This window comes from Typha latifolia, chromosome 5 (assembly GCF_019914945.1).
Source record: "Typha latifolia isolate L0001 chromosome 5, TyphaL0001v2, whole genome shotgun sequence".
NCBI classification, from domain to species: domain Eukaryota; kingdom Viridiplantae; phylum Streptophyta; class Magnoliopsida; order Poales; family Typhaceae; genus Typha; species Typha latifolia.
This window is the reverse complement of record NC_133090.1, coordinates 15,161,857-15,186,312: the sequence shown is the minus strand read 5'-3', so window position 1 is coordinate 15,186,312 and position 24,456 is coordinate 15,161,857. Positions and strand designations below refer to the sequence as shown.

Below are 24,456 nucleotides of genomic sequence, written 5' to 3'. Positions count from 1 at the left end.
ATGCAAGCCATTCACGATTAATGAGCTTTGAATTTGAGAATCCTATAAGAACTGTAGCAGATATTACGAACTTGAGATATAACCCACAACAAAAAAAAAAAAAAAAAAATCATACAGCAGTCTACACAATTAAGTCAGAAAAAAAGATCTCATGAAAATTAGAATTTTCTTTGCAGTAACCAGGATCCTAATGCTAACCTTAAATGACCAATTCGATCACAGAAAGCCAAAAGACTTCTAAAGATTTGTTAAGAGATCACGAGGATCTGAGAGAGATTTATAGCACTCAAGAGGAACTCTCTCTCTCTCTCTCTCTCTTTTTTTTTTTTTTTTCTTTCTAGCTTCCAGTTTACTAATTCTCCATCTTTTTTCTAGGGGCTGTTTTTAACGATTAATGCGGGAAAAGGCTGAGCTATTTGAAATCTGGCGGCGCAGTTGGGCTTTGACCGAATTCTCGGTCGGCCTCTGCCGGGAAATTAACGCCTTCCGCGTATTTCGGGTTCATCGCATGTTGTTTCTTCTTTTCTTCAAGCAGCATCGTTTTTATCTTTTAGATTACGGACGTGCGTTGCTGATACGAACAGCAGTCACGTCTGCATCGAAAGTACTCGCAAATGTAAGTCGATGACTTTAAATCGATCCTATATGCTCATATGAAACAGTCAAAATGGCAACCAATAACTCATATAAGAATCCATTTCATCAAATGCTGTCTCACAATTGCTTCGCTGATAATTTTTAACTCGTGGTGATCTGCTCTAAAAACTTAAACTAATAGAGAATCGAAAAGACTCCAAAAGTGACTTAAATGAGTAGAGAATTTTATATTTTGGGAGGATTAAAACAATCAACATTGTACCTAAGATTCAAATGAAGCGATGTGCTGAGTTTAGATCTTCAGATTGACTTTTAAATTGGGCTACAGCTTTCATTTAAAGTAGTAGTAGTAATAATAATAACAATACAGCTATTAAAAACGTTGATTGTGAAAGGATAGCGGACTGAGTGGGAGCTGTAAACAAGGTGGGTTCCATTCTTAGTTAGCTGGTCGTTTTCTTGATTCATAATTAACTCCACAAGAGCGAGTAACAAAAGAGGAGAGAAATATAAATACAATTTTCGATCGTTAACAAACGTGAGTACATAAACATATTGAGATGAAATCTTTCAGGGTATTGGTCGGCATTTGAGCACTCCATTATGTATGCCCCAAATGCGTGTTGACTATATATTTTACTGGTGGCAGACGTACTACTTTTGCTTCTCTGAGTTCTCTCTGCTTCATTTTCAATTGAGAAATTAAAATTCATTGTTAAGATTCTATTTTCAACTACTACACTTATATACTCATGCGAGATCCCGATGAAATGAGTTGAAAATGAGTGAATGCATCTTTTATTTCTATTTTTAATTTCATTGATTACAAGTGCAAAGGGCGTAGGCTAATTCATAGACTCAGACAAAATAACTAGTTCTCGGGCCAGCACTCCGCCGCTCAATAAATTGGCCATGACCTCCTGTCACGAAGTAATGCATTTCACTAACTGTTTGGAACTACTTCTTCTTCTTCTTCTTAGGTAGATAGATAGATAGATTTTAAATAAAAAATAATATTGAAAACAGCTCCATTTCTAACGCAATATGAAGAAATAAACATCAAACTAAGATAAAATAACCCATAAAACTCAGAAACACAACTAGTTAAGAGCTCAGCACCTATTCCTAGTAAATTCTAAAATCAAGTTTGCTTCCTCATTCCGGTGAATTTTGCAATTTTTTTTATTTTAAAAATTGCTGCAATAAACCATTTTAACTCCCACCGGCCCAACCCAACCCGCTTTCTTAGTGGGGTTCACTTCATGAACAACAGTAAGTTTGCGTGCCTTAGTTATTCCCTAACACCGTAATATATTTATTTATTTATTTACTTCGTTTGCAGACCAATTTGGTTTACAGAGCGAGTTGGAGAGAAACCTCTCTCTCTCTCTCTCTCTCTCTCTCTCTCTCTCTCTCCACAAAACGATCCGAGTGGAGAAGAAGCCTCAGCGAAGATGATGTCCGGCGGTGGCTACAGCACCATCGATAACCAGAAGGTCTCCGACTCCGTCCCGGTATGCTTACTTCCCTCCTCTTCCTTTCCCTCTCTCCGATCTCCTTCTCACCTCTTTCTCTCTCATCAGGCTGCTTCCTCCCCGGATCACGTCCCCGTCAAGTTCCAAGGTGAGGATTTGAGGATTTGGATTTCACCTCTCGATCCCGCATGTCATCTCCTCAGATCTCACTCGTTCCCATTCTCGATTCTTACTTCCTTTGGTACCATTGCAGAGTCCAACCTCCAGACCTTCCCGCCTTCCCAGGCCCAGGGCAAGATATCCGCGGTCTTCCGCCCCCCGCAAGATGCCGATGGTACGATACCTAGATCTAGATCGCTTTCTCTTGTTGCGTCTTGTGTTCCGGATCGAGATCTGAATTGGAGTTTTTGATTGGATCGGGCAGATACCTTCTCGAAGCCAGCGAAGGGGAGCTCCGACGAGCCACAGCAGAGCGGGTGGTTCCGGAGGTTCACGGTAGGGGCTTACAAGCCCTATTTTGACGTAGATACTTCGGATGTATTGGAGCGGATTAAGGACTCGCTTTTCCCGTTCAAGGGAGCCTTCAATGAGAAGACGTCGGAGAATCCGGACTTGTACGTATCTATTCCTCTATCGATCTACTCTCGCATAGATTTGGTCATGATTTTATGATGTCATTAGGCTGTAGAATGCTATATACATCCGTGGTATACCTTGCATTACCTTGTATGGTACTACGGTCTCATGCTCTTGTTTTTGTTTCCTCCCCTCTATTTGTTGGTTTTAATTTCTGTATGAATTGTTTTGTTATGCTACTATAGTTTTGTTTGGTGAATGGTTAATGCGAGATGATCGATCATCCCCCTAATTCATAGAACTAATCGATTTAAACTTCAGAACTCATTGAATAACAATCTCGCATTGAAATGTGAACTTTTATAGGATGGACGAGAGAACTTAAGTGATGATTAGTGCATGCATAGTAAGATTAGGATGCTTAGATTTGTGTAAGGCTAGAAAAATATTGCACCATTCTAGGTTCCACACCCGTAGTTTTGAGTCTCTTGACAAGCAGAATGGTACATATGTTCTAGTTGCATAGCTATATCAATTGGTCAGCAGCATATGCCATGGCATATTGAACCTGCAAATTTCGTTTCTTTACCTTTATTTGTCAGCTCTATTTCCATTTATTTTGCTCTGGCACTCAGAACAATACTGTTTGATAGATTTTCATTATCAACAAAAGTTACAAGGGCAGCGATAATTACAAACATTTTGTGGCCATCTATCATATTTTTTGACTTAATTTGATAGAGATTGGGATATATGCACGAACCGTTGGCCTGAGATTGAGATGCAACTCATATGGGAAATGACTTAAGAAAGATGATAAAGAGTCCTATTTCCTGCTCATTCTTCAGGACTCTGTGAACTTGCGCTTATCTTCCTCAATAAATCATTTATATTTCTTCTAGTCTGTTTGTGTATTTCATGTAATACTAACTCTTTTATTTGGTGATTTTCGTTATATTGTACCTTCATCTCGTGGCTAGTCTGGTTTGTCATCTGTGCTGCTGCACTTTGGAGCTTGGAAATCAGTATATTTACCATCTCGCTGTTATTTTTAGTACTCTGACTAAGAAAGTTCTTTCTTATCTAATAAAATAAACCAGTCAAAGCATGATCACGCTTGATATTCTAATTTAACTATATTTTTGTGAGTCCTTTATTTATTTGAAATTCATGCCATCTTCTTACAGTGTCCTTCTGCAGATATTCATCCCACTTGTCTTGCCGAACATCCTAAAGTAATTTTTTATACTCATATGCTTACAGTTTTAATATGTTTTGGTTAGATATGGACCTTTCTGGATATGCACTACCCTGATATTTGTAGCAGCTGCCATTGGAACATTTGTTACCTATGTGGCGCACAAATTACAGAAGAAAGAGTGGAACTATGATATCAACCTGGTCACTTGGTCTGCCGGTTTATTCTATGGCTATGTTACCTTTGTCCCTCTTGGTTTATATATCATTCTTAAGTACTTCTCCGCGCCGTCTGGACTCGTTCAACTTTGGTGTCTTTACGGATACTCCCTGTTTGTCTTCATTCCAGCCTCGGTAAGCTATAGCTATACTATTTTTTTTTCTCATTTTCTGTTATTTCGTGTCTGAGTACATTAGTTAGCTAGTTCTCATCCCACTTCTTTTCAAGCAGCTGAGGCTGCACATGAGGCCCCGGGCATTGGCCATGACAGTACCAATTAATAAAGGCTAGATCTGATTAATAGCTCATATACTCTTGCAATCGATAATCATGACACATAGATGACATATGTATTGTTTTGACTTTTGAGGTTGTCGGTTAAAATCTTGTCTACAATGTGGTTAAGATAAATCATGACCATCTATGTGCCTGAGTATCATTGAAGAGTTATTGCTATAGTTTAATGAGTTATTGCTACATTTTAATGTTTCACAACATCTTCTGTTCGTTGATGACATTTAAAATCGGAATCTCAAGAAAATTCTTCGCAGGGTAGGGAAATGTTTTTTTTGTCATTTTTATATGATGATAGTAGTTAGGTGGAAGCTTCTATATTCAGATGATTTGGCTGTTCTCATTCTCAGGAGTTCTTTATTTCAGTCTGTAGATATCCTTCACGAGCACTCGTCAGAACTTGAAATTATTATCCTCTGAATAAATCATTGTTGATTGAATGTTTCATTTTAAGCTTATGCGTTCAAAAACTGCTTTAACATGTTTAAATAGCATCCTGTCATGATTACTGACACTGTAAAAAGAGGAAACCTTCTGTTGCATCAAAATAATGTGTCCATGTATTTATGCATGTTTTTAAGGTTGCTGATGAATATAAATTTTGGTAGAAACACATTGTTTAGTAACATTTGAAGTGGCTAGATTTTATACTACATCAGATGTTAATCTGGTATTAAAAAAATTGAATGTTACATCTTCGTTAGAACTGGAGATAGAAATATATAGTGGATGTGAGAGGAACTATGTAATGTAAGGTTAGAAAAATGAACAATCTGATATTGTTAATACAAGTGTCTCGATGCGAAACAGTTCCTTTTGCACCTTTTTCTGTGTCGTTTTTAGCACCTTTTCTTTGTCGCAGTGCCTCTCTATTGTACCAGTGGAAATCTTCAGATGGGTGATTGCTGGCGTCGCCGGGTTCATGTCAGCAACTTTTGTTGCTGTCAACCTTCGTGCCCATATCGTATCTGCTGGGGAGCGATGGTTCCTTATCGTGGCTGTGATATTTCTGCTGCAGTTGGCTCTGGCTGTCATTTTGAAGCTCTATTTTTTCACCATTACTGTAGGTACACAGTAAGACAGAGAGACGTGCTAGTATAAATTTTTAAGAAAATTTAGGTCTAGCACATATCGCATATGAGAGAGATTTCCTTTTCATCTGTAAGAATCTTCGTGAGGCTCTCTTTTGCCTTTTTTCTCCCCCTTGAGAAACGCCATTCTTTTATATTTCAAGTTACAGGCGGCTGCATGTGACCCATTCGAGAGGCTGGGAACTGGTGGAGTATTCATGAAAGTAAATATACATTAGTTATGTATGTATGGAGGACATTGAGTTCTGGTTTACTTTACAGATAATATCAATTCTAGAATAGTTATTTTTTAAATTATTTCTGAATAAAATAAAATTTTAGTAATAGCTATATTTGTATTTATTCTTATTTTAAAATAAGTATGTAATAATTATATTTGATGTGATATAAAGTAAATTGATAGAATATATTTGAAGGATAAATTAGTAATTATGTTGGTGTGATATAAAATATAATTTTTTATAAATAGTGTTTGTGTTCTATAATTAAATTATAATGATGTTTAATTCTTATTTTGGAATAAGAAGTTGTATTCTAAAATTATATATATATATATATATTTCTAAAATATACAGGGTTTATGATTTCTTTTGTATAGTACTTAGAATTTAGTGGCAGAGCTCGAAATTCTTACGAGGGTAAGATGGTGAAGTCTCGTATATAAAAAAGAAATCATATTATATTTAGATTATAATCAAAATGCAAACTATATAATTTTATCAGTATTAATCAATGTTTTACATATATGGATGATATAAAAAGAAAATAAAACTTGATTATTTAAATTAGGCAAATATTTTAATGCACCTTTAAATATTATAATCTTAATCCAATAGCTATAATAATCAGTTTTTATATCCGGTACCGAGAAAAGATTTATTTATGTGTACCTAACTTTCTAATTTTCTTATTATACTCTTGAAGAGTTTAACCATTAGATCTTCATCAAAATTGATAGATAATTAACTTTATGGTATGAAAAAAGAGTTCTACATTTTTTTTTTCTTCCGTTAAGATTTTCTCTTAAATATAATTATGCCTTAATTATAGGAGATATCATTTAATATTAAATAATTTAAATTTGATTATTTGGAGATAAATTTCAATTTAAATATAATTTTCTATCTCTATTTATTAAATTTTAATTTAAATCAATCTTAAACTAATAGGAGATATATATAAATGATAAAAAATAATCAAAAAGATAAAATGTAACTAAATTTTTATCAAGTTAATTATAAAAGAAATCAATACTCTTATTTTGATAAAATATTAAGATAATATAGTTGTTAAAAAATAATGTGCAAAATTATATATCTAAAAAAAATTACCTACTGAATCGGTAATATCTTTCATTCATATTATACTCTTAAAGATCTTAACTGTTAGATCTTTATTAAATTAATTGATAAAAAATTAATTTTATAGCACGGAAGAAACCCTCTTTAAATTAAACTATAAATTACAGTAGCTCTCGTCAATTTAAATTATACCAAAGATTATAGTTGCCCTCTATGAAATTTTATTATTAGTCAATGCTGCTGCTGCATTATTATATCGTTGTCGATATCTGTCAAGACATCGTATCCTTGATCAAGGATCTGATCTGATCTGACGAAATATTTTTTATATCAAAATTTTGACGACTTCTTTTTCAAAATATTTGTTTCATTATAACCAATTTTCATTCGATCACTATAATGGAAATAAAAACCTAGCAATAATAAAGAAGAATTAATTGGATTAAAAATTATAACAATTATATGTAAATAAGCAAAACAATATATGTATAACAAAATACTTACTTGATGCTATTTGCCTTTATGCAATGGCTCGAGAGTGGGAATCTTTTTTTTTTATAAATATTCTTTCGTACTAATCAAATTATTTATTAAATATAACAGCTGCCCCTGCTATTTAATTGAAAAAAAATTAATAAAGTGAAAACCCTCACTGCTCCTTTGCCTCCGGTATACATGATTAACTTTGAGACAATTTTGTAATAAAAAAAACACTAGAGTAGTAATTCTTTCTGGGAGAAGTGGAAATTTAGTGCCGTCTTAAATAAATTGATGATTTTAGAGTTCGAACCGGAGAACGTCTACGGCATCTTTAATCACATGTTGTGCACTATATGAGAGGTATATTATAACACGTGGTTAGATAGGTAGTGATGCTATAAACTAATAAGGAATTGGGATTCGCGCACCCGATCTTATATACGTTGATCTGGACGAGCGGTTGAATAAATAGTAATATTTATCACGCATGTTTAAATTCGACGATCTTATATAGTTTCTCAAAATAAAATTAGGATAAATAAGTAGATGCACACATTGAATGCAATCAAAATTATTAGACGAGTTAAATACACATATTCGAACCACACTACATCGAATTTGCAGTCCGACACATTTACTGCTGTATTAGTTTAGTTTTACAATTATATACCTTTTAATTTGGGATGATTAGGTTGTATTTCTTGGTATCACACTTGCATGTTCTTTGCAAAATGGGAAAAAAGGTCATTTTTGTTTGTAATGCGATAACTCCAGGCCAAACATAAACTAAGCTCTCAGTAGTCAGTAGAGCATGGAAAGTAGTCATCTTACATCTTAATCATATATGAACAGGGACAGCATCTTCCAACTTCTGATTCAGTCAAGGGTCCCTCTGAAATCTTCATAGATAATAATGGGACGTAGTACGTAGCTTTAGGTATTGTCTTCCAGCGATCTCAGCTTAATATTTGTTTCTTCTTTCTCACCAACCCTACTCTTCTTTCTCAATCTCAACTTAATATTTCTTTCTTCTTCCTCACCAACCCTCCTCTTCTTTCTCTCCGAGCTCGACCATGGCCACGAATGGCTTCGCTTCCTCTAATCCCCAGACCCACGTGGTGATCGTCCCTCTAATGGCGCAGGGCCACCTCATCCCCGCCATGGACATCGCCACCCTCCTCGCCTCCCGCGGCGTCCTCGTCACCGTCGTCACCACCCCCGTCAACTCTGCCCGCTTCCTCTCCGCCCACCTCCCCTTCCGCCTGGCTGAGCTCCCCTTCCCCGCCTCCTCCGTGGGACTCCCCGACGGCTGCGAGAACCTCGACCTCCTCCACAACGAGGACCACTTCGTTCTCTTCTTCCAAGCCACCGCCCTCCTCCGCAACCCCCTCGCCTCCCTCCTCCGCCAATGCCAACCCCTTCCCACCTGCCTCATCTCCGACATGTGCCACCCCTGGACCAAAGACGTCGCCTCGGACCTCAAGATCCCGCGCCTAATCTTCCACGGGACCTCTTGCTTCGCCCTCCTCTGCTACCACGCGGCTCGAACCCATGGCCTCCTCAAGAACCCCGAGCCCTTCGTGATCCCCGAAATCCCGCACCACATCGTCGCCACGAACAACGAGGTGGCCTTCTGGTTCGTCGATCAGCGTTGGGAGGAGCTCAACACGAAGACGCTCGAGTCCGAGGAAGCCACCGATGGCTTCGTCCTGAACAGCTTCGACTTCTTGGAAGGCGCCTCCATCGCCAAGTACATCGAATCAGTGAACAAGAAGGTGTTCTGCATCGGACCGCTTTGCCTCAGCAGCAAGGATTTGGCTGCACATGTCAGAAGAGGCGGGCAAGCATCGGTCGACGAGCAGAAATGCGTCGATTGGCTAAACGGAAAGAAGCCCAGATCCGTCATCTACGTCAGCTTCGGCAGCCTCACCTACCTCTTCCCGAACCAGCTCATTGAGATCGGGATGGGACTGGAAGCGTCCGGGGTGCCGTTCATCCTCGTGATAAAAAACACCGAGGCGTCGCCGCCGGTGAGGAGGTGGCTATCGGAGGAGGGGTTCGAGGAGAGGAACAAGGAGACGGGGATGGTGATAAAGGGTTGGGCGCCGCAGGCGCTGATCCTATCGCACCCGGCGGTGGGGGGATACGTGACGCACTGCGGGTGGAACTCAGTGCTGGAAGGAGTATCGGCAGGTCTACCGGCGATCGCATGGCCGCACTTCGCCGACCAGCTCTTGAACAAGAGGCTGGTGGTGGATGTTCTCGGGATCGGGGTGGACGCCGGGGTGAGGAAGGAGCAGGGGATAATGGCGGACAAGCCCGTGGAGGCGGTGGGCAGAGAGGAGGTGGAGAAGGCGGTGAGGGAGTTGATGGATGGAGGAGAAGAAGGGGAAGAGAGGAGGAGGAAAGCGAAGGAGCTCGGAGAGGCGGCGAGGAAGGCGTTGGAAGATGGTGGGTCGTCGTATAAAGATTTGACCGAGCTGCTCCGCTTCATCTCGCACTGCGATAGTTAACTTAATTGGATTTTAGCTCGCTATCACTTCCTACTTCCTAGGAACCTTTTTTTTTTATCTTTGTCTCGCTAGTCGCCATATATATTGTAATAACTTGGGTTGTCTGTCTTCAGTCTTCACAAGCTTATAACTTGGATTTCAGTGAACATCTCTATGCTCTCAAATTATTAATTAAGTAGAGTGCTTCTCTTGCGATACTGTGGACTAGTGAACGAGTTACTACCCGCCAACTTTCATTTTAAACTAAACATATTTTATCTTTCTCTATTTATCCCATCTAACTTTCTATACCAAATTAATCTGTATATATAACCCGAATCAAAGTTCTAGCCAATTAATATTCCAATGGCCCCTTTTTTATTAATCTAATCACTTTCTTGAACCCAAGCTTAATATCCACATAAAAGATTGGACTACCTCTCCGTTTGTAGTTGTCATCCTTTCCGAGAGGTCATGCTAGTCTTCTTTGTATGTTGGTGTCCTTGAGGGGATCGCATTATTTCTTCTGTCCATAATACTATATAAGATTCAAACAAACAAACAAAACGATTCCATATTAATGAAGCCTGAATAGTGTTGAGAAGCAGAGAAGGCGTGATACTTGTTATGCAGTAAGATGAAATGGTTTAGACGTGTTGTTAGAAAATATTAAATCCAATTGAGCTAACACTGGCTAGCTTCACACTAGCTAGTTAGTTATATTCTTAGATAACTACACGAGAACTCAGTTGATACTATAATTGTATTTTTAAGGAATAACTACATCTATATATTTTTTAATTATTATCTATATTTGCATAGACTCGCATATTTTTTTAGTGATATATTGATTCCTTAACTATATAGAATGTCACACTATTATTTGTAGACACCAGTCTTAGCTCTGCCAGGTTTTGGTTGCCTTTTTCCTCTATCCTTTAAGGTTTTTTTCTCGTTACTGCAGATGATCTCCTCCTCTCTCTCCTCACCTTGCCTAACTAGCTAAGAGGGGTTTTTTCTTCTCTCTAAAAATAGTCTATTTTTTCCTTTCTTTTATTTTCTTCTTGTTCTTCCTTCCCAGCTTATTGGTGTTCCCGTTTCTCTTTACTCCATATCTCCTCCCAACTCCTCGTAACCCTCGCTTTCACATGGCATATTCTTTTTATTTTTTTTTATCACTTCTCTCCTCGTTGTGCGATCCTTTTATACCTCTTCTACCCTAATGACTCTCCACTCATGTCCTCCTTGATTATAGTGTATTCAATAACGCCTAGTTGTGACCTTTTTTTCTCACACTTCTGATTATCTTACTCATATTCATGAGATCCTTTATCATTTCCATCTTCATCATCAAATCTATACTCATTTACCTCCACGTCGCCTTCTTTGTTCCTGAGAATTTGTTCCTCGACAACTAGGAAACCAACATCGGTTCCAACAATGAGTTGCTCTTCTTCCAAGATAAATATATTGGATCGCTCATTATTTCTATGGGCTATATTGCCTCTTTCTTTGCCCCAACCTATCTTGCCACTATCAATTCTATCCATGATATCATTGGATTGGGTGTTATCACTATTTTAGCACTAGATGAGGCATTCATGATATTTGTTATTTTTCCCTTTTTTTTCATTTCTGTGTCGATTGCTGTTCCATGTATATATTTTTTATGACGGTGTGCTTTAAGAATGGTCAAGATATGCAAGAATCATGACGGAACCACTAGAATACCCTCTGTGTCGGCATTGTAGTATGTTTTTGTTTTACTATAGTTTTCTACACCATTGGGTTTGATACAATATATTTTTTATTGTGCCGTTGAAGCTTACTTAAGTTATAAGGTTTATTTAAACTATCTTATATTCTTTGTGTATCAAACCCTCAACTTATAATGAATGAATTCTTCGAATATAAACTATCTCTAATAAAAATAAAACTATATAAAATCTTCCAAATGACTTTATGGTATTTGTCTGTTTGCTTTTTAATTAAAAAGATATCACTCGATCGTGACACGATAAATTTTATGGGCTTTTTACCTTTTTATTTTAGAAGAGAGAAGACATATAAACATATTAGATAAATCGAGCAGTTAAAATGTCAATAAAAAATAAATAAGAAGTCTCGGTGAAAATAAACAATAACTTAGGGGGCCAAAATGTAATTAATGTTTTAAACTCTTTTCAGGAACAAAAAATAAAAATAAAAATAAAAATAAAAATACGGTACGACATTAAAAGCAGTCCAAATCATCGTATATTCGTCTGCTCCCTCCCGCCTATACAATTAGTTTGGCTGTAAAATCCCGCTCTCCATTTCCTTCTTCGAGACGACTCCGTGCTTGCCGGTCACAACTGCGCTCGACGAGGTCATCTCCCTCCCTCCCTTCTCTCCGCACCCCGTCCTCTCTCTTCTCTTCCCTTGCCCTCTCTTCGCGGCTCGAAGAAACCCTAGCTCGCGAATCTGGGGTTTACTCAGCTGGAATTAGGGTTTCCTTTCCACTTATTGCTTTTGCCGCCAATTTCGATCTGCTAATTTCTCGTCAATTTGGTAGCTAGCTAGGTTTTCGATTTTTCTCCCATACTTGCTGATTTTTCTCTTTGTAGGTCTCTGATGGTGTTTCCACTCGAGTTCTAAGATGTACATAAAGAAGGTAGTATCTGTTTTGTTTCTTATTTTGCAATTTGGTGCGTTTTTATTGTGATTATTTATGAAGTTTGTTTGAGCAGGTTATCATCGAAGGGTTCAAGAGCTACAAGGAAGAAATCTCTACAGATCCCTTCAGCCCTAAAGTAAATTGCGTTGGTAAATTTTCTTTCCTCTTTAGGAAGTTGCCAATAACCATTTAAGTTGCACACAACAATTTATGAACGCTCTTCATGCCTTTTCAGCTCCAGAAGAGCATCTGTAGGTTAGTCAGGGAAATGGGGTGTATTAAGATTGGATGCTTGAATAGGAGTCAAATTATTGCAACATCCATAGTTCCGATAATAAATAGAGGCGAGTAGTGAGAGTATGATAATCCTTGTGTGACAAATTCATGATTCAGCAGGTTGAATGTTACATTCACTTGATATCTTAAATAGGTTAACCAACTCTAGCTGAGTTCAGAGGCAGCACTATCAAGGTATCAATTATTCACTGCAAGGCCTACTTGAGGCAATTGAGGTGTTTCCTCCAGTCAATTATCTGTCTACTGGTATTTCTGACCTAAAACATTGGCCTTTTAATATACATACTTATATAGTCTCCTGGTAGTGGCCACATATGAATTTTTCCTGTCGTCATAATGAGCAATTTGGAAAAATGAAAAATTATTCCCAAAAGTTCATGAGATGAGTAGTGAAGGTTGAATATGCAGAAAAGTGACTCACTACAATTATTTTGGTTTCATTGGTTGTTGATTACTTCTGTGAGTATACATGACATAGTTCTTTACATGTTTGCCAGTTGGTGCTAATGGATCTGGAAAGACAAACTTTTTCCACGGTAACCTGCTAACCTTTACTTATTAAACTTTCCAGTCTCAGTTGGTTAGCATTCTTACCTTTGCTTGACTGCTTTTTTTTTTCCTCTTTTCTGGGATATGGACACACTTGTAGCCATAAGATTTGTCCTTAGTGATCTGTTCCAGAACTTGCGGAGTGAAGATAGGCATGCCCTTCTCCATGTATGGTTTCTTTCCTTGATTGGCCTTTTTACATGTTATATCTAATAAGGGCCTTTGACGTCAACCCTCTTCCATAATGATCAGGAAGGCGCTGGACACCAAGTTGTCTCTGCTTTTGTGGAGATAGTGTTTGACAATTCTGATAATCGCATTCCTGTAAGTTTCTAGTGCCCAATTCTGAATTTTTTATTTAATTAAAAGTGAATCTTTAAGGACAATTATGAATGTGAAACTAATGGGTCACACTATTGTGTATAGTATGATGTATATGATTTTTGAAGTTACCTTTGCTTAGGTGCTAATAGTCCCATCTGAAGAAGGCTGGCATTAATATCTTTGAGTAGAACATTTGTGAATTTTAGCCATAATTTTCTTTTGACTCAGTCAGCCTGCTTTCCATGATGGTTTCTTAACAACTGTACTGAAGAATATTTGTAGTCTGGTTGCGTGTAAATCTAAGGAACATTGTGTTATGCAGGTTGATAAGGAAGAGGTGAGGTTGCGTCGAACAATTGGTCTGAAAAAGGATGAATATTTCTTGGATGGGAAGCATGTCACGTATGGTGCTCTATATCACTAAACTGATTCAGCAATGTCATTTTCTTTTTCTTGACCATATTTTGCACCTGATTGTGTACTTAGAAAGACGGAAGTGATGAATTTGCTGGAAAGTGCTGGTTTCTCTCGCTCAAATCCATACTATGTTGTCCAGCAAGGGAAGGTTCGTAGCTTGTAGTTTGCTTCCTTTTTCCTTTCTTCTTGCTGTTTGTCGGTTCAAGATTTTAGTTCTTACAAGTATAGCTTGTCATAATATGCAGATAGCATCTCTTACATTAATGAAAGACTCTGAGCGACTGGATCTACTGAAGGAGATTGGTGGGACCCGTGTTTATGAGGAGAGAAGACGTGAGAGCTTGAAAATAATGCAAGAAACTGGCAAGTTGACATATTTTGTTGACTTATCTTCCTTTTACTTCCTTTGTGTTGCCTAAGTTCAGGACTTGCCTAATCTTAGTTGCTAACAGGTAATAAAAGAAAGCAGATAGATCAAGTTGTTCAATACTTGGAGGAGAGATTACGGGAACTTGATGAAGAAAAAGAAGAACTGAAAAAGTATCAGCAGCTGGACAAGCAACGGAGATCACTTGAGTATACCATCTTGGACCATGAACTGAATGATGCTAGGGACGATTTAGCAGAGGTCAATTTCTTGGAGCAAATGAATTTTAACATGTAGCCTTCGTAAGAAGCTACATATACTACATGATTGAATTTCCTTTTCATGACAAATTTGGTACTAAACAGCAGCTGAGATAGGATTTATATACATACAAGGTAGGACATGAATATATTCTGGGCAACTGAAGGAAACATATTTCTCTAGGAAAGCATTTAATTGTGGGAGTTATAGCACATATTATGAATCTATCCTTCATGTGAATGTAGTATGGAAGCAAGAATTTTACCTGATTAGAAATCTTGAATCACCATGAGCAGGAAGTAGTATTTACGTAAACAACTTATTTGACGGAGATGAAGATCTAGTTGCCCTGTATCCTACATTATTTTGTTGCTAACCATAAGCATCAGAGTTTTGCATAAGGATATTTGCACATTTCTATTAATATTTTCCATTCATGACAAGACTGCTGACTAGCATTTGATGACCTTGTTTGCTTAAAGTTAGTTTTCACCTGTGTCTCTACTATGTGCTTCTTGAGCAGTGGAGAGGCAAGTAATTCTTCTAGGTGGTGAGGTTTGACTTATTTGACATGACGTAAATTTTATATATATAGTCTGTCTGGCTGAGCTTGGAAGTTTGATTCTGGTAGTTTGTTGCAATTTTCCTAGTTTGGACAGATCGATGATATGATTCTGTTGGTTTAGTTGTACTTTAATTGTGGTTACATTATTTAGGCAAGGCTAGCAGCCTACTAACTTCGGATAGGGCTACCGATTATTATGTAGGTCACTAGGAACAGACTGAATTGTAAGAGAAAGCAAAGAAAGGAGATCTCTGCATATAGGCATTTCATATGCTTCTTATAAGCACAAGGAGCAATCTACTATATATGATGCTGAATGCAGGTATTTATGTATAGATAGATATTTAGACTGTGTGTAGACAATAACCGGATTGAACCTGATAGATTTGGGATCATCTTTGGAATTTATTATTATTATTATTATTATTATTATTATTTTTTGTGTTTTTGGGCCATTGTTTTAGGCTTTTAGCATGCAAATTAGATAAGGTTTTCTTTTTTTTTTTTTCTTTCCTGTAGTTAAACAGTCCTTGCTTATTAGTTGATATTATGACGGACTCTTGGTGTGGAAACTAATTCTTGCATCATTGCTTATTAGTTGTATGACCTTCGATCTAAACATCTGGTGTAAAAAATGTCTTGTGCTTTTGTGGTTTCCCTTGGAACAGTTGCATGCTGTTCATTGTGATACTTATTAGTTCTCTGTGATATTCTTCATAGTAGATACTTTTGGGAATGTATATAGCTTGTAGTTCTGATGAGTGGCATCTCCCAAATGATTTTGTCATTTAAATCTTACTATCTAGAACAATCGTGTTTCACTGTATGTCGGTTTCTTTTTACATATGATAGTATATTTTTTTTTCTAGTCTTTCTTTCCAAATATTATTTGTATGTGTTTATATGTATGCATGAATTCATGTAACAGTATTCTTACGGTGGAATGGTCATATTGAGAGTTTTTTTTTCAGAACCACTGGTTTTTTACTTTTCAATTGTTAATTTTTATTTTCTCCTCTGATGTGTTATTCAAGATCTCCTCTACTTGCTTGTAGATAGAAGAGAACCGGAGGAAAATTTCTGAGAAGATGACTAGTGCGGACAATGAAGTAGTAGATGTTCGTGAAAAGATTAAGTCTTTGGAGAAGGAATTCAAAGTTTCAACTAAAGGCATTCATGACTTGAGAGAAAAGAAAGAAGGGACAGAGAAGAGACGAACAGAGGCATTGAAGATGCATGCACAAATTGAACTCGATTTGAGAGACCTAGAAGAGAGAATTTCTGGAGAAGTCCGAAGCAAGGTTTGTAATGGGTGGTGTTACACATTTGTCTATTAAATTCTCTTGCTATATATATTCACCTGTCACTGCTAGCAGGATGATGCTGCAAGGCAGTTGGAAATCCTCAGAAAAGAGATACAAGAATCTAGGAATGAGCTCAGCACAATCAGGCCTCTGCACCAGTCAAAAGTAGCTGAAGAGGAGGAAATAACTAAAGGGTATAAAGCTACACAATTTCGCTTCCATTTCTGTATCACTAAGCCATGGGACTTATATATGGGTTTAAATAATAATCCTTTAATATTCTTTTCCTTGAGATAGCATAATGGATCGAGAAAAGCAGCTGAGTATCCTATACCAAAAGCAAGGACGAGCTACCCAGTTTGCGAGCAAAGCTGCTCGTGATAAATGGCTCCAAAAGGAAATTGATGATCTTGAACGTGTGCTTTCATCCAATATCAATCAGGTAATTAAACAGGTTGATGATAGATATAGTATGAACATAAAAAATTGAGAAAACAAAGTAAACATTGATGTAAGAAGTTGTTTGACTCTCTTATTACCCTAGGCCCAAATAATCTAGAGTCAAGTGAAAGACAGTGGTGTATTACTGTCCACCTGAGAGATGCTAAAACATCCTTGCATGTCTGTTGTTTATCACCAACTCAGAATGACGTCCTACTTAATAGTTTCACCATAATTGTTAAGAAAAGCAATCTTCTGGCTTTCTGTATATTTAACTCTCTGAGGAGCCCCTCAATTGCTAATTTCTCTCTCTTTTGGAACATATAGACCGTCAAAGCAGAGGTGTATTTCTTGACATGTTTGCCTCCTCACATGTGATTGTATCTGTTTATAGGAGAAAAAACTTCAGGATGAAATCCAGGAGCTCAAAACTGAGGAACATAAGTTAGAAATATACATCGAGGATCGAAGAGGTGAATCAAGAAGGCTTGAATCTCTTATTACCAAGGGGCAAGATGATTCTAGTAGTTTAAGGAAACAGAGGGACGAACTACAAGATATCAGGAAGTAAGGTTTCATTTAAAGTTAGTGACTACTTTTTTTGATGAAACAAGAACTTCTCTAGGTGTTCTTCTTGCTTAGGAGTGATCATGTTCCAGGTCTCTTTGGAAAGAAGAAACGGAGCTTTCAGCTGAAATTGACAGGCTTAGATCAGATCTTGTGAAGGGACAAAAGAGTCTGGATCATGCTACACCTGGTGTAAGTTTTTCCTGATGTATATGATTTGTTTTAAGTTTTTCCTGATGTATATGATTTGTTTTTAAGTTTTTTCTGATGTATATGGATTGTTAGTTCATGTAATAAAAAATATTTTATCAGATTTTAACATCGGGAATTGATTTGTTTTCTCCATTCTAGCTTGGCATTTCTGAAAGTTGATAAACTTACCAAATCACCTTTTATTCAAAGATGCCTTATATTCTTGTTGTTACTTCATTTGTTAGTGCTATTTAATTTGCTACTGCATAAGCTTCCCTGTTAAGGCCTACTTTGGCCACTCCTACTGAAGTTAAACCTGATCAAACCCAATTAATAAAAGTTAAGCAAATCATAATCCAGCCAATGAATCTGAATGAGATTTACCTGTAGGTATCATCTCTTTTTTCATTTTTGATCCTTAATCTTATCAGATTGATCTGACAAGCTATTTGGAACTTGGTTATTATGTTCTGTTAATTTGCCATTTGTGAATAAGTTGGAGAATGGTTAAATCATCTGATTTGCTTGATTCTTTTTTTTTTCCCTGAAGCAATTTGTGTTAAATGATGCTAAGTCTTCTTGCCCTACTTTCTTTAGGATACCAGAAGAGGACTGAGTTCTGTCAATAGGATCATAAAGGACCACAACATTAAAGGAGTATTTGGTCCAATATTAGAATTAGTTGAATGTGAGGAGAAGTTCTTTACTGCTGTTGAGGTCACCGCTGGAAACAGGTCCGAAGGATCAAACATGGGAATCCTTTTTTCTTCACAGCTTGATAATATGTTGATTTCTGTCTTGTTTTGGTGTTCATTCTGATGGTTTTTCTATGTTTTTTTCCACTGTCTCAGCTTATTCCATGTGGTGGTCGAATCAGATGATATTTCAACTAAGATAATTAGATATCTGACTGCAGAGAAAGGTGGTCGGGTGACATTTATACCACTGAACAGGGTAAAAGTTCCAGAGATTACTTATCCACAAAGTTCAGATGTTGTCCCTATGTTAAAGAAATTGAAATTCCGTTCTGATTATGTTCCTGCCTTTTCACAGGTATGTTTTGCATTATTCATTTTGTGTTTATCTGCCTTGGTTGACGAGTTTGCCATAATTGTTTTTTCGTGCCATTTGTACATTATTGTCTATTTATAACTCTCGACTATATGTTACATACCAAATTCCATCAGTTACTTTATTTATCTATAAATGCTCTCGACCTGTTTATATGCAATTTTTATATATCCTTGACCTGCCTCTTAGTTAAATCTGTGTGCATTTATTCCTTCTTGTGACTGGTTTTACTCATCTCAAAGTTGTTGGATGTTATGTCAAGTGATCTGTAGTTCTAGACATTCCCTGATAGAAGTTCAAATTTTTTTACCTTGAGATCCTGGAGCTTATCCTTCATTGATTTCCATATTAGGTTTTTGGAAGGACAGTGATATGTCGGGACTTGGATATTGCTACAAAAGTCGCTCGAACTAACAGTCTTGATTGCATCACATTGGAAGGTGCCAGGCTAAATCACTCAGTCAATCTGCTGTTCTCTTTTATCTGTTAATTTGTTGACACATTAAATAATATATCAGGTGATCAAGTAAGCAAGAAAGGTGGTATGACTGGAGGATTCTACGATTTTAGACGTTCAAAACTGAAATTTGTGAAAATCATTAGGGAAAGTAAGTTATTGATACACAAAAAAACAGTGGAGCTAGAGGAGATTGGAAAGAAACTGAAAGATATCCTTAGTATATTGCTTACTGTCTCCAGTTCCTGGAGTCAGTCCAGATAACTTGTATGGTCTTTCTACCTTTATCAGTTCTTATTATTTTGTAATAATTATTTTTTATTACTGTCACAAGGAACTTTGCCATGTGGAAGTACAAATGCAATTCAGAAGCTTTGTTTCCCATGCATATATTATGCAGAAGCCAGAATTATTATATGCTAGTAAAGAACTAGAGCTTTAATTTTTAACAGGCTACTGGCACACATATTATGTCGTTAATCTCTTGTTGGAAACTAACACTGTCAAGACAGTAGCATGTCATATGTACCATATGTGATTGCTCCTAATGTATTGTTTATAATAGCCAATGAGGTAACAGTTGTCTTCAATCTACCTCCGACAAATTTTACCTATTTATGCAAGTAGCATAAATGTCAGGTATGTCTGTTTTCCTTAACTTCCCTTACAGATAGACCAGGAAATTACAAAACTAGTTACTGAACAACAGAAAATGGATGCTGACCGTGATCATGCCAAATCTGAACTGGAACAGCTTAAAAATGACATTCTTAGTTCAATCAAGCAGAAGCAATCAATTACCAAAGCTCTTGAGAAAAAGGTGCGCAAAAATATTTTTCGACCTGATGATCTTCTCCGTAGCTCATTGATAGTTCCTTTATGGTAGCAGTTGTTTGATTATACATGACAATGTGATGGGAGTCTGTTAGTTTCCTTGCAGGAAAAATCACTTGCAAATATCCATAATCAAATTGATCAAATTCGAGCTGGCATTGCAATGAAACGAGCTGAAATGGGCACAGACCTTATTGATCAACTTACACCAGAAGAAAAGAATCTTCTTTCACGATTAAATCCTGAAATTACAAAATTGAAAGAGACACTTCTCTCATGTAGAACTAATCGGATAGAGGTCAATGAAGAAAACTTACCCTTTTGATAACTGGCTCGCTCTATAAAATCCTTGTTGATCATCCATTTGTTCTGTGCAGATCGAGACCAGAAAGGAAGAATTGGAAACTAATTTGTCAACAAACCTTGTAAGACGACAGCAGGAGCTGGAAGCTATCATTTTGTCTGCAGATTCTAAAACCTTGCCAATGGAAGCTGAATCAAAAAGGCAGGAGTTGAGAAACTCAAAAGCAACTGTTGAAGAGATCACCCAGCAGCTCAAAGGCAGAACACCTGAATGCATTTCTTTCTCTTCTATTATGAATTCAATTTTGTATGCCTCACCTAGTTGAAAATTTTCATTCTGCAGCAAGTGTTGAAGCTGTAAATGGCCTCTCTAAAAGAACAGAGGCAATAAAAAGGCAAAAGGAAGAGCTGAAAGTAAGCAGTGCTAACCTGGGTGTGTTGTTCATGGTCATGTTTGTTGTTTAATGACTGTTCTTTATGATGCAGTCACTTGAAGCAAAATATGAGCGAACACTTCAAGATGGAGGAAAAGATTTGGAACAATTGATGAACAACCGAAGTATGCATATAGCCAAGCAGGAGGAATGCATGAAAAAGATCCGGGATTTGGGTTCACTGCCTTCTGATGCTTTTGAAATGTAGAAGTTTTCCTTGAATTTTTTCTATTACAAGTAGCTTTACATATACTTGAACTTGATTTTTTTTAGCTGAAGGATATCTGTAGCCTTAGATTCATTTTAATTGTTCTTTTTGTGTGTTAATGCTGCAGAATTTCTCTCTTCTGTCTGGCTATAATCCATGAAGTCTTATCTTCTTTCTTATTTAAAATGTCTCTTAATTACAAAATATATGTTTTGTACTTTTTTGTTTCCTCTCCGTTTTCTTTAGGATAGCTCCTTTTAGTGATATTTATGTTGAGGTTTAAGACTTTTGACTTTCTGGTGTCTGGTGAATCCTTTTGATAGCTGATATGTGATATCAAAAGAAAGGGAAATAGAACATCCTAGTGTTTTATCTTTAGGCCACTTTAGTCCTTCAAAATTGAAAATAAAACCTACTTGGCAGTATTCTTTTTTTGTTTGCTTCTTTACATCAAATTATCTTTATATTCATTGGACTTAGAGTTGTCAAGATGTATTACAGGTATTTAAGTTTTGGAGAAAATTTGTCAATATTCATAAAGATATTTCTGATGCTACAATCATTTCTAATTTTGAAAGACATTTTTTTATTGTGATTTCGAAATGTATAACAGGATAAGTTTGATATGATTTTGGTGATTGTCTCAACAAGTCAACAAATTGAGCTTTAGTTTCTAGCGCTCTAATATAAAAGGTTGAAATTGTGTTCTATCTGTTTCTGCAATCACATTAAGATGAAAGTTGTTTAGTGATTATCTATTGACCAGTGTCATAGTTCTTGTGAATAATTAAGCATGTGGATTATTGTTGAGGTTTATGAAATTGACATTATATCAAAGTATACATGAATAAAGCAGTCTGTTCAATTAGTATATTTTTTATTGGAGAAATTATCTGTGGCATAGGTTGTGTTATTGAATTCATCATGGAAATGTTACCGTCCTACTTTATTGGCATATAGATTCAATAACCACTATTGGCTAAACTTTTTTGTAACCATCAGCATGAACTTCATTATTTGACAGTTAAAGAACTTGTTTGAACAGCCCATAAGATTGTTGTATTTGTTGGGGTCACAGTAGTTCTGACTTCTGAAATTGTCTTTCTTTTATTTGATCAATCAAAGAATGAATCAATAAAGAATCTGATAACATGGAGTTATCTATTGTCTCAAATGTCCAACATCTCCATCTTCAAGCAATGCAATTAGAATGTGAAAGAACAGTAGTTTGTGAAATAACCTTCTGATCATTATTTTTCCATAGTACCATGTCATATCTATTGTGTCATGGATGATACATATATTTTCTCCTTGTGAAAATGACAGTTATAAAAAGAAAAGCAAAAAGCAATTGCAGAAAATGCTCTATGAGTGCAATGAACAATTAAAACAGTTTAGCCACGTCAACAAGAAGGCTCTCGACCAATATGTGAACTTCACGGATCAACGTGAACAACTACAGAGAAGACGGGCTGAACTTGATGCAGGTGATCAGGTAGCCTTTTCAAGGTTAAAGTCATGTTCAATCTTCTTGATTGCCATAAGATTTTATAGCATCTCAAGTTACTGTCATATCATTGGTAATGTTGCAGAAAATCAGAGAATTGATTTCAGTATTGGATCAACGGAAGGATGAGTCAATTGAACGAACATTCAAAGGTGTAGCAAGGCACTTCCGAGAAGTATTTGCTGAACTTGTGCAAGGTGGCCATGGCTACTTGGTTATGATGAAGAAAAAGGTACCCTTTATTTAGTTATTTGCTTTCATTTGTATTCTTGATGTTGAAGTACATTTCTCTGTATATGGCTAAAATGGTCACCTATGAATTTCCATGTTAATTCCTACTTTACAAGATTATTCTGCTGACAGAAGTTGCTTCATATATTCTATATCCACATTCCATAGAGAACACTTAATTTTTAAATCTGAACTTATCTATGGATTCTTCTTTAGCTCTAGCTTGTAAATCTTAACAGTGAACTTCCTTTAGCATATTGGCTATCTTCACGTTAACTTATTCATTCATCATTTTTATCAACTGCATCTTATGATTCATTTACAAAATCAACCACATATTATGATTCATTTACAATATCAACAGCATTTATGAAAGTCTTTTGAAGCAGATTGTAAATTACCTTTACCTAGTCTTATCTTCATATGACTTTGTTGATTAGCATGTCTGTTTTCTTTTCTTAAGGATGGCGATGGTGGCGGAGATGATGATGAGGATGGGCCTCGTGAACCAGATCCTGAAGGAAGAGTGGAAAAGTACATTGGTGTTAAAGTGAAGGCATGTATAACTTCTCCTTTTTCATTCTGCTTGATCCATGGGGAATCTAATTTTTACAGCTGATTGTCTTCTCCTTTTTCATTCTGAAAACCTGTATAACAAATTTCCTTGGATGCTGATAGGTCTCCTTTACGGGCCAAGGAGAAACTCAATCTATGAAACAATTGTCTGGGGGTCAGAAAACTGTAGTGGCATTAACACTGATTTTTGCTATCCAGCGTTGTGACCCTGCTCCATTCTATTTATTTGATGAGATTGATGCTGCATTAGATCCCCAATACAGAACAGCTGTTGGTAGTATCCTTTTTAGTTCCAAATTGCAATAACACGTGCTTTTACAGTCACGGGTGCTCTCCTGCAGGATAATTACAAGATGTGTGATTTATTACCAATAGCTCCTCTTGTATTTGAAGTCAAGATATTTTCATTGGCTTCCTTGCATTGACAGTCCGGAGATTCTCTTAAATATATAGATTCCTTGATCTGATCTAACCTATTTCTTGTAAATCTTAACTTTTCTTTTAGATATGATTCGTCGTCTTGCAGACATGGCTAATACCCAGTTCATAACCACCACATTCCGGTCAGAGCTTGTGAAAGTTGCAGACAAGATCTATGGAGTGACACACAAGAACAGAGTTAGCCATGTCAATGTGGTGTCAAAGGAGGAGGCCCTTGATTTTATTGAGCATGATCAGACACACAATACTGACTAATATGTAAGTTCTTTATATACTCAACCTATATGAAGGTGATCTTTCCAGTTAGCAGTAGCTTTATCCAGTTACATACTATCCAAGATCCCTCCCAGCAGCTCCTTGTTATGTATCTTTGTCTACCTGTTACTCCAGAAAAATGAAAAGCATACTAAACCATTGCTTTTCTTATTTAGGTTACATCTATGTCATTTCCTGTGTAAAGAAAATATTATGTTACCTAGTTATTGTAATTACCTGTTCTCAGTATATTTCACGTTCTATCATGGCAGGGAACTTCTTATAGTAGTAATGTTTATGGTTTTGACTGATGGGATATATACGCTGCTGTTTAGAGTAGAGAAATGGAGGGTATAACTGTTACACTGGCCCTGTCTTGGCATGTATAAGTGCAAATTATATAATATCGTATTCATAGGATAGTATCTATGTCCAATATAAGTTGATTTAGTTTGCATCGAATGGTTAACTTACGA

General features: G+C 36.6%; 3 protein-coding genes across 3 annotated transcripts; all 3 read left to right on the top strand.

Annotated features, from left to right (window-relative positions):
* Window positions 1–1,924: 1,924 nt before the first annotated feature.
* Window positions 1,925–5,744, top strand: LOC140789548 (uncharacterized). The gene is made up of 6 exons (XM_073139279.1): window positions 1,925–2,111; window positions 2,181–2,220; window positions 2,326–2,406; window positions 2,497–2,686; window positions 3,932–4,199; window positions 5,222–5,744. The coding sequence occupies exons 1-6, from the start codon at window positions 2,052–2,054 to the stop codon at window positions 5,435–5,437; spliced, it is 855 nt and encodes a 284-aa protein (XP_072995380.1). The 5' UTR covers window positions 1,925–2,051; the 3' UTR covers window positions 5,438–5,744.
* Window positions 5,745–8,304: 2,560 nt separating this feature from the next.
* On the top strand, window positions 8,305–9,744 carry LOC140789189 (UDP-glycosyltransferase 73C6-like). The gene has a single exon (XM_073138796.1). It carries the CDS (start codon window positions 8,305–8,307, stop codon window positions 9,742–9,744), a length of 1,440 nt encoding a protein of 479 aa, XP_072994897.1.
* Window positions 9,745–11,945: 2,201 nt separating this feature from the next.
* LOC140788579 (structural maintenance of chromosomes protein 3) lies at window positions 11,946–24,246 on the top strand. Its single transcript, XM_073137868.1, has 29 exons — window positions 11,946–12,091; window positions 12,330–12,376; window positions 12,453–12,528; window positions 13,174–13,212; window positions 13,326–13,393; window positions 13,478–13,549; window positions 13,872–13,951; window positions 14,036–14,114; window positions 14,212–14,329; window positions 14,419–14,594; window positions 16,215–16,460; window positions 16,536–16,657; window positions 16,761–16,905; window positions 17,299–17,471; window positions 17,564–17,663; window positions 18,261–18,397; window positions 18,515–18,716; window positions 19,087–19,174; window positions 19,253–19,403; window positions 19,861–20,011; window positions 20,132–20,323; window positions 20,403–20,586; window positions 20,672–20,742; window positions 20,815–20,966; window positions 22,297–22,465; window positions 22,563–22,709; window positions 23,172–23,264; window positions 23,387–23,561; window positions 23,790–24,246. Exons 2-29 carry the CDS (start codon window positions 12,362–12,364, stop codon window positions 23,978–23,980), a joined length of 3,612 nt encoding a protein of 1,203 aa, XP_072993969.1. The 5' UTR covers window positions 11,946–12,091; window positions 12,330–12,361; the 3' UTR covers window positions 23,981–24,246.
* The last annotated feature ends 210 nt before the right edge of the window (window positions 24,247–24,456 follow it).

Excerpts from the sequence above, each read along its gene's own strand:
- LOC140789548 (XM_073139279.1), top strand. The coding sequence starts at position 2,052 with ATGATGTCCGGCGGTGGCTACAGCACCATCGATAACCAGAAGGTCTCC. Across the intron at positions 2,112-2,180 it reads AGGTCTCCGACTCCGTCCCG|GCTGCTTCCTCCCCGGATCA; the intron begins GTATGCTTACTT and ends CTCTCTCATCAG. Across the intron at positions 2,407-2,496 it reads CCCCCCGCAAGATGCCGATG|ATACCTTCTCGAAGCCAGCG; the intron begins GTACGATACCTA and ends TGGATCGGGCAG.
- LOC140789189 (XM_073138796.1), top strand. The coding sequence starts at position 8,305 with ATGGCCACGAATGGCTTCGCTTCCTCTAATCCCCAGACCCACGTGGTG.
- LOC140788579 (XM_073137868.1), top strand. Across the intron at positions 13,952-14,035 it reads TTGGATGGGAAGCATGTCAC|AAAGACGGAAGTGATGAATT; the intron begins GTATGGTGCTCT and ends TTGTGTACTTAG. Across the intron at positions 16,461-16,535 it reads CTGGAGAAGTCCGAAGCAAG|GATGATGCTGCAAGGCAGTT; the intron begins GTTTGTAATGGG and ends CACTGCTAGCAG.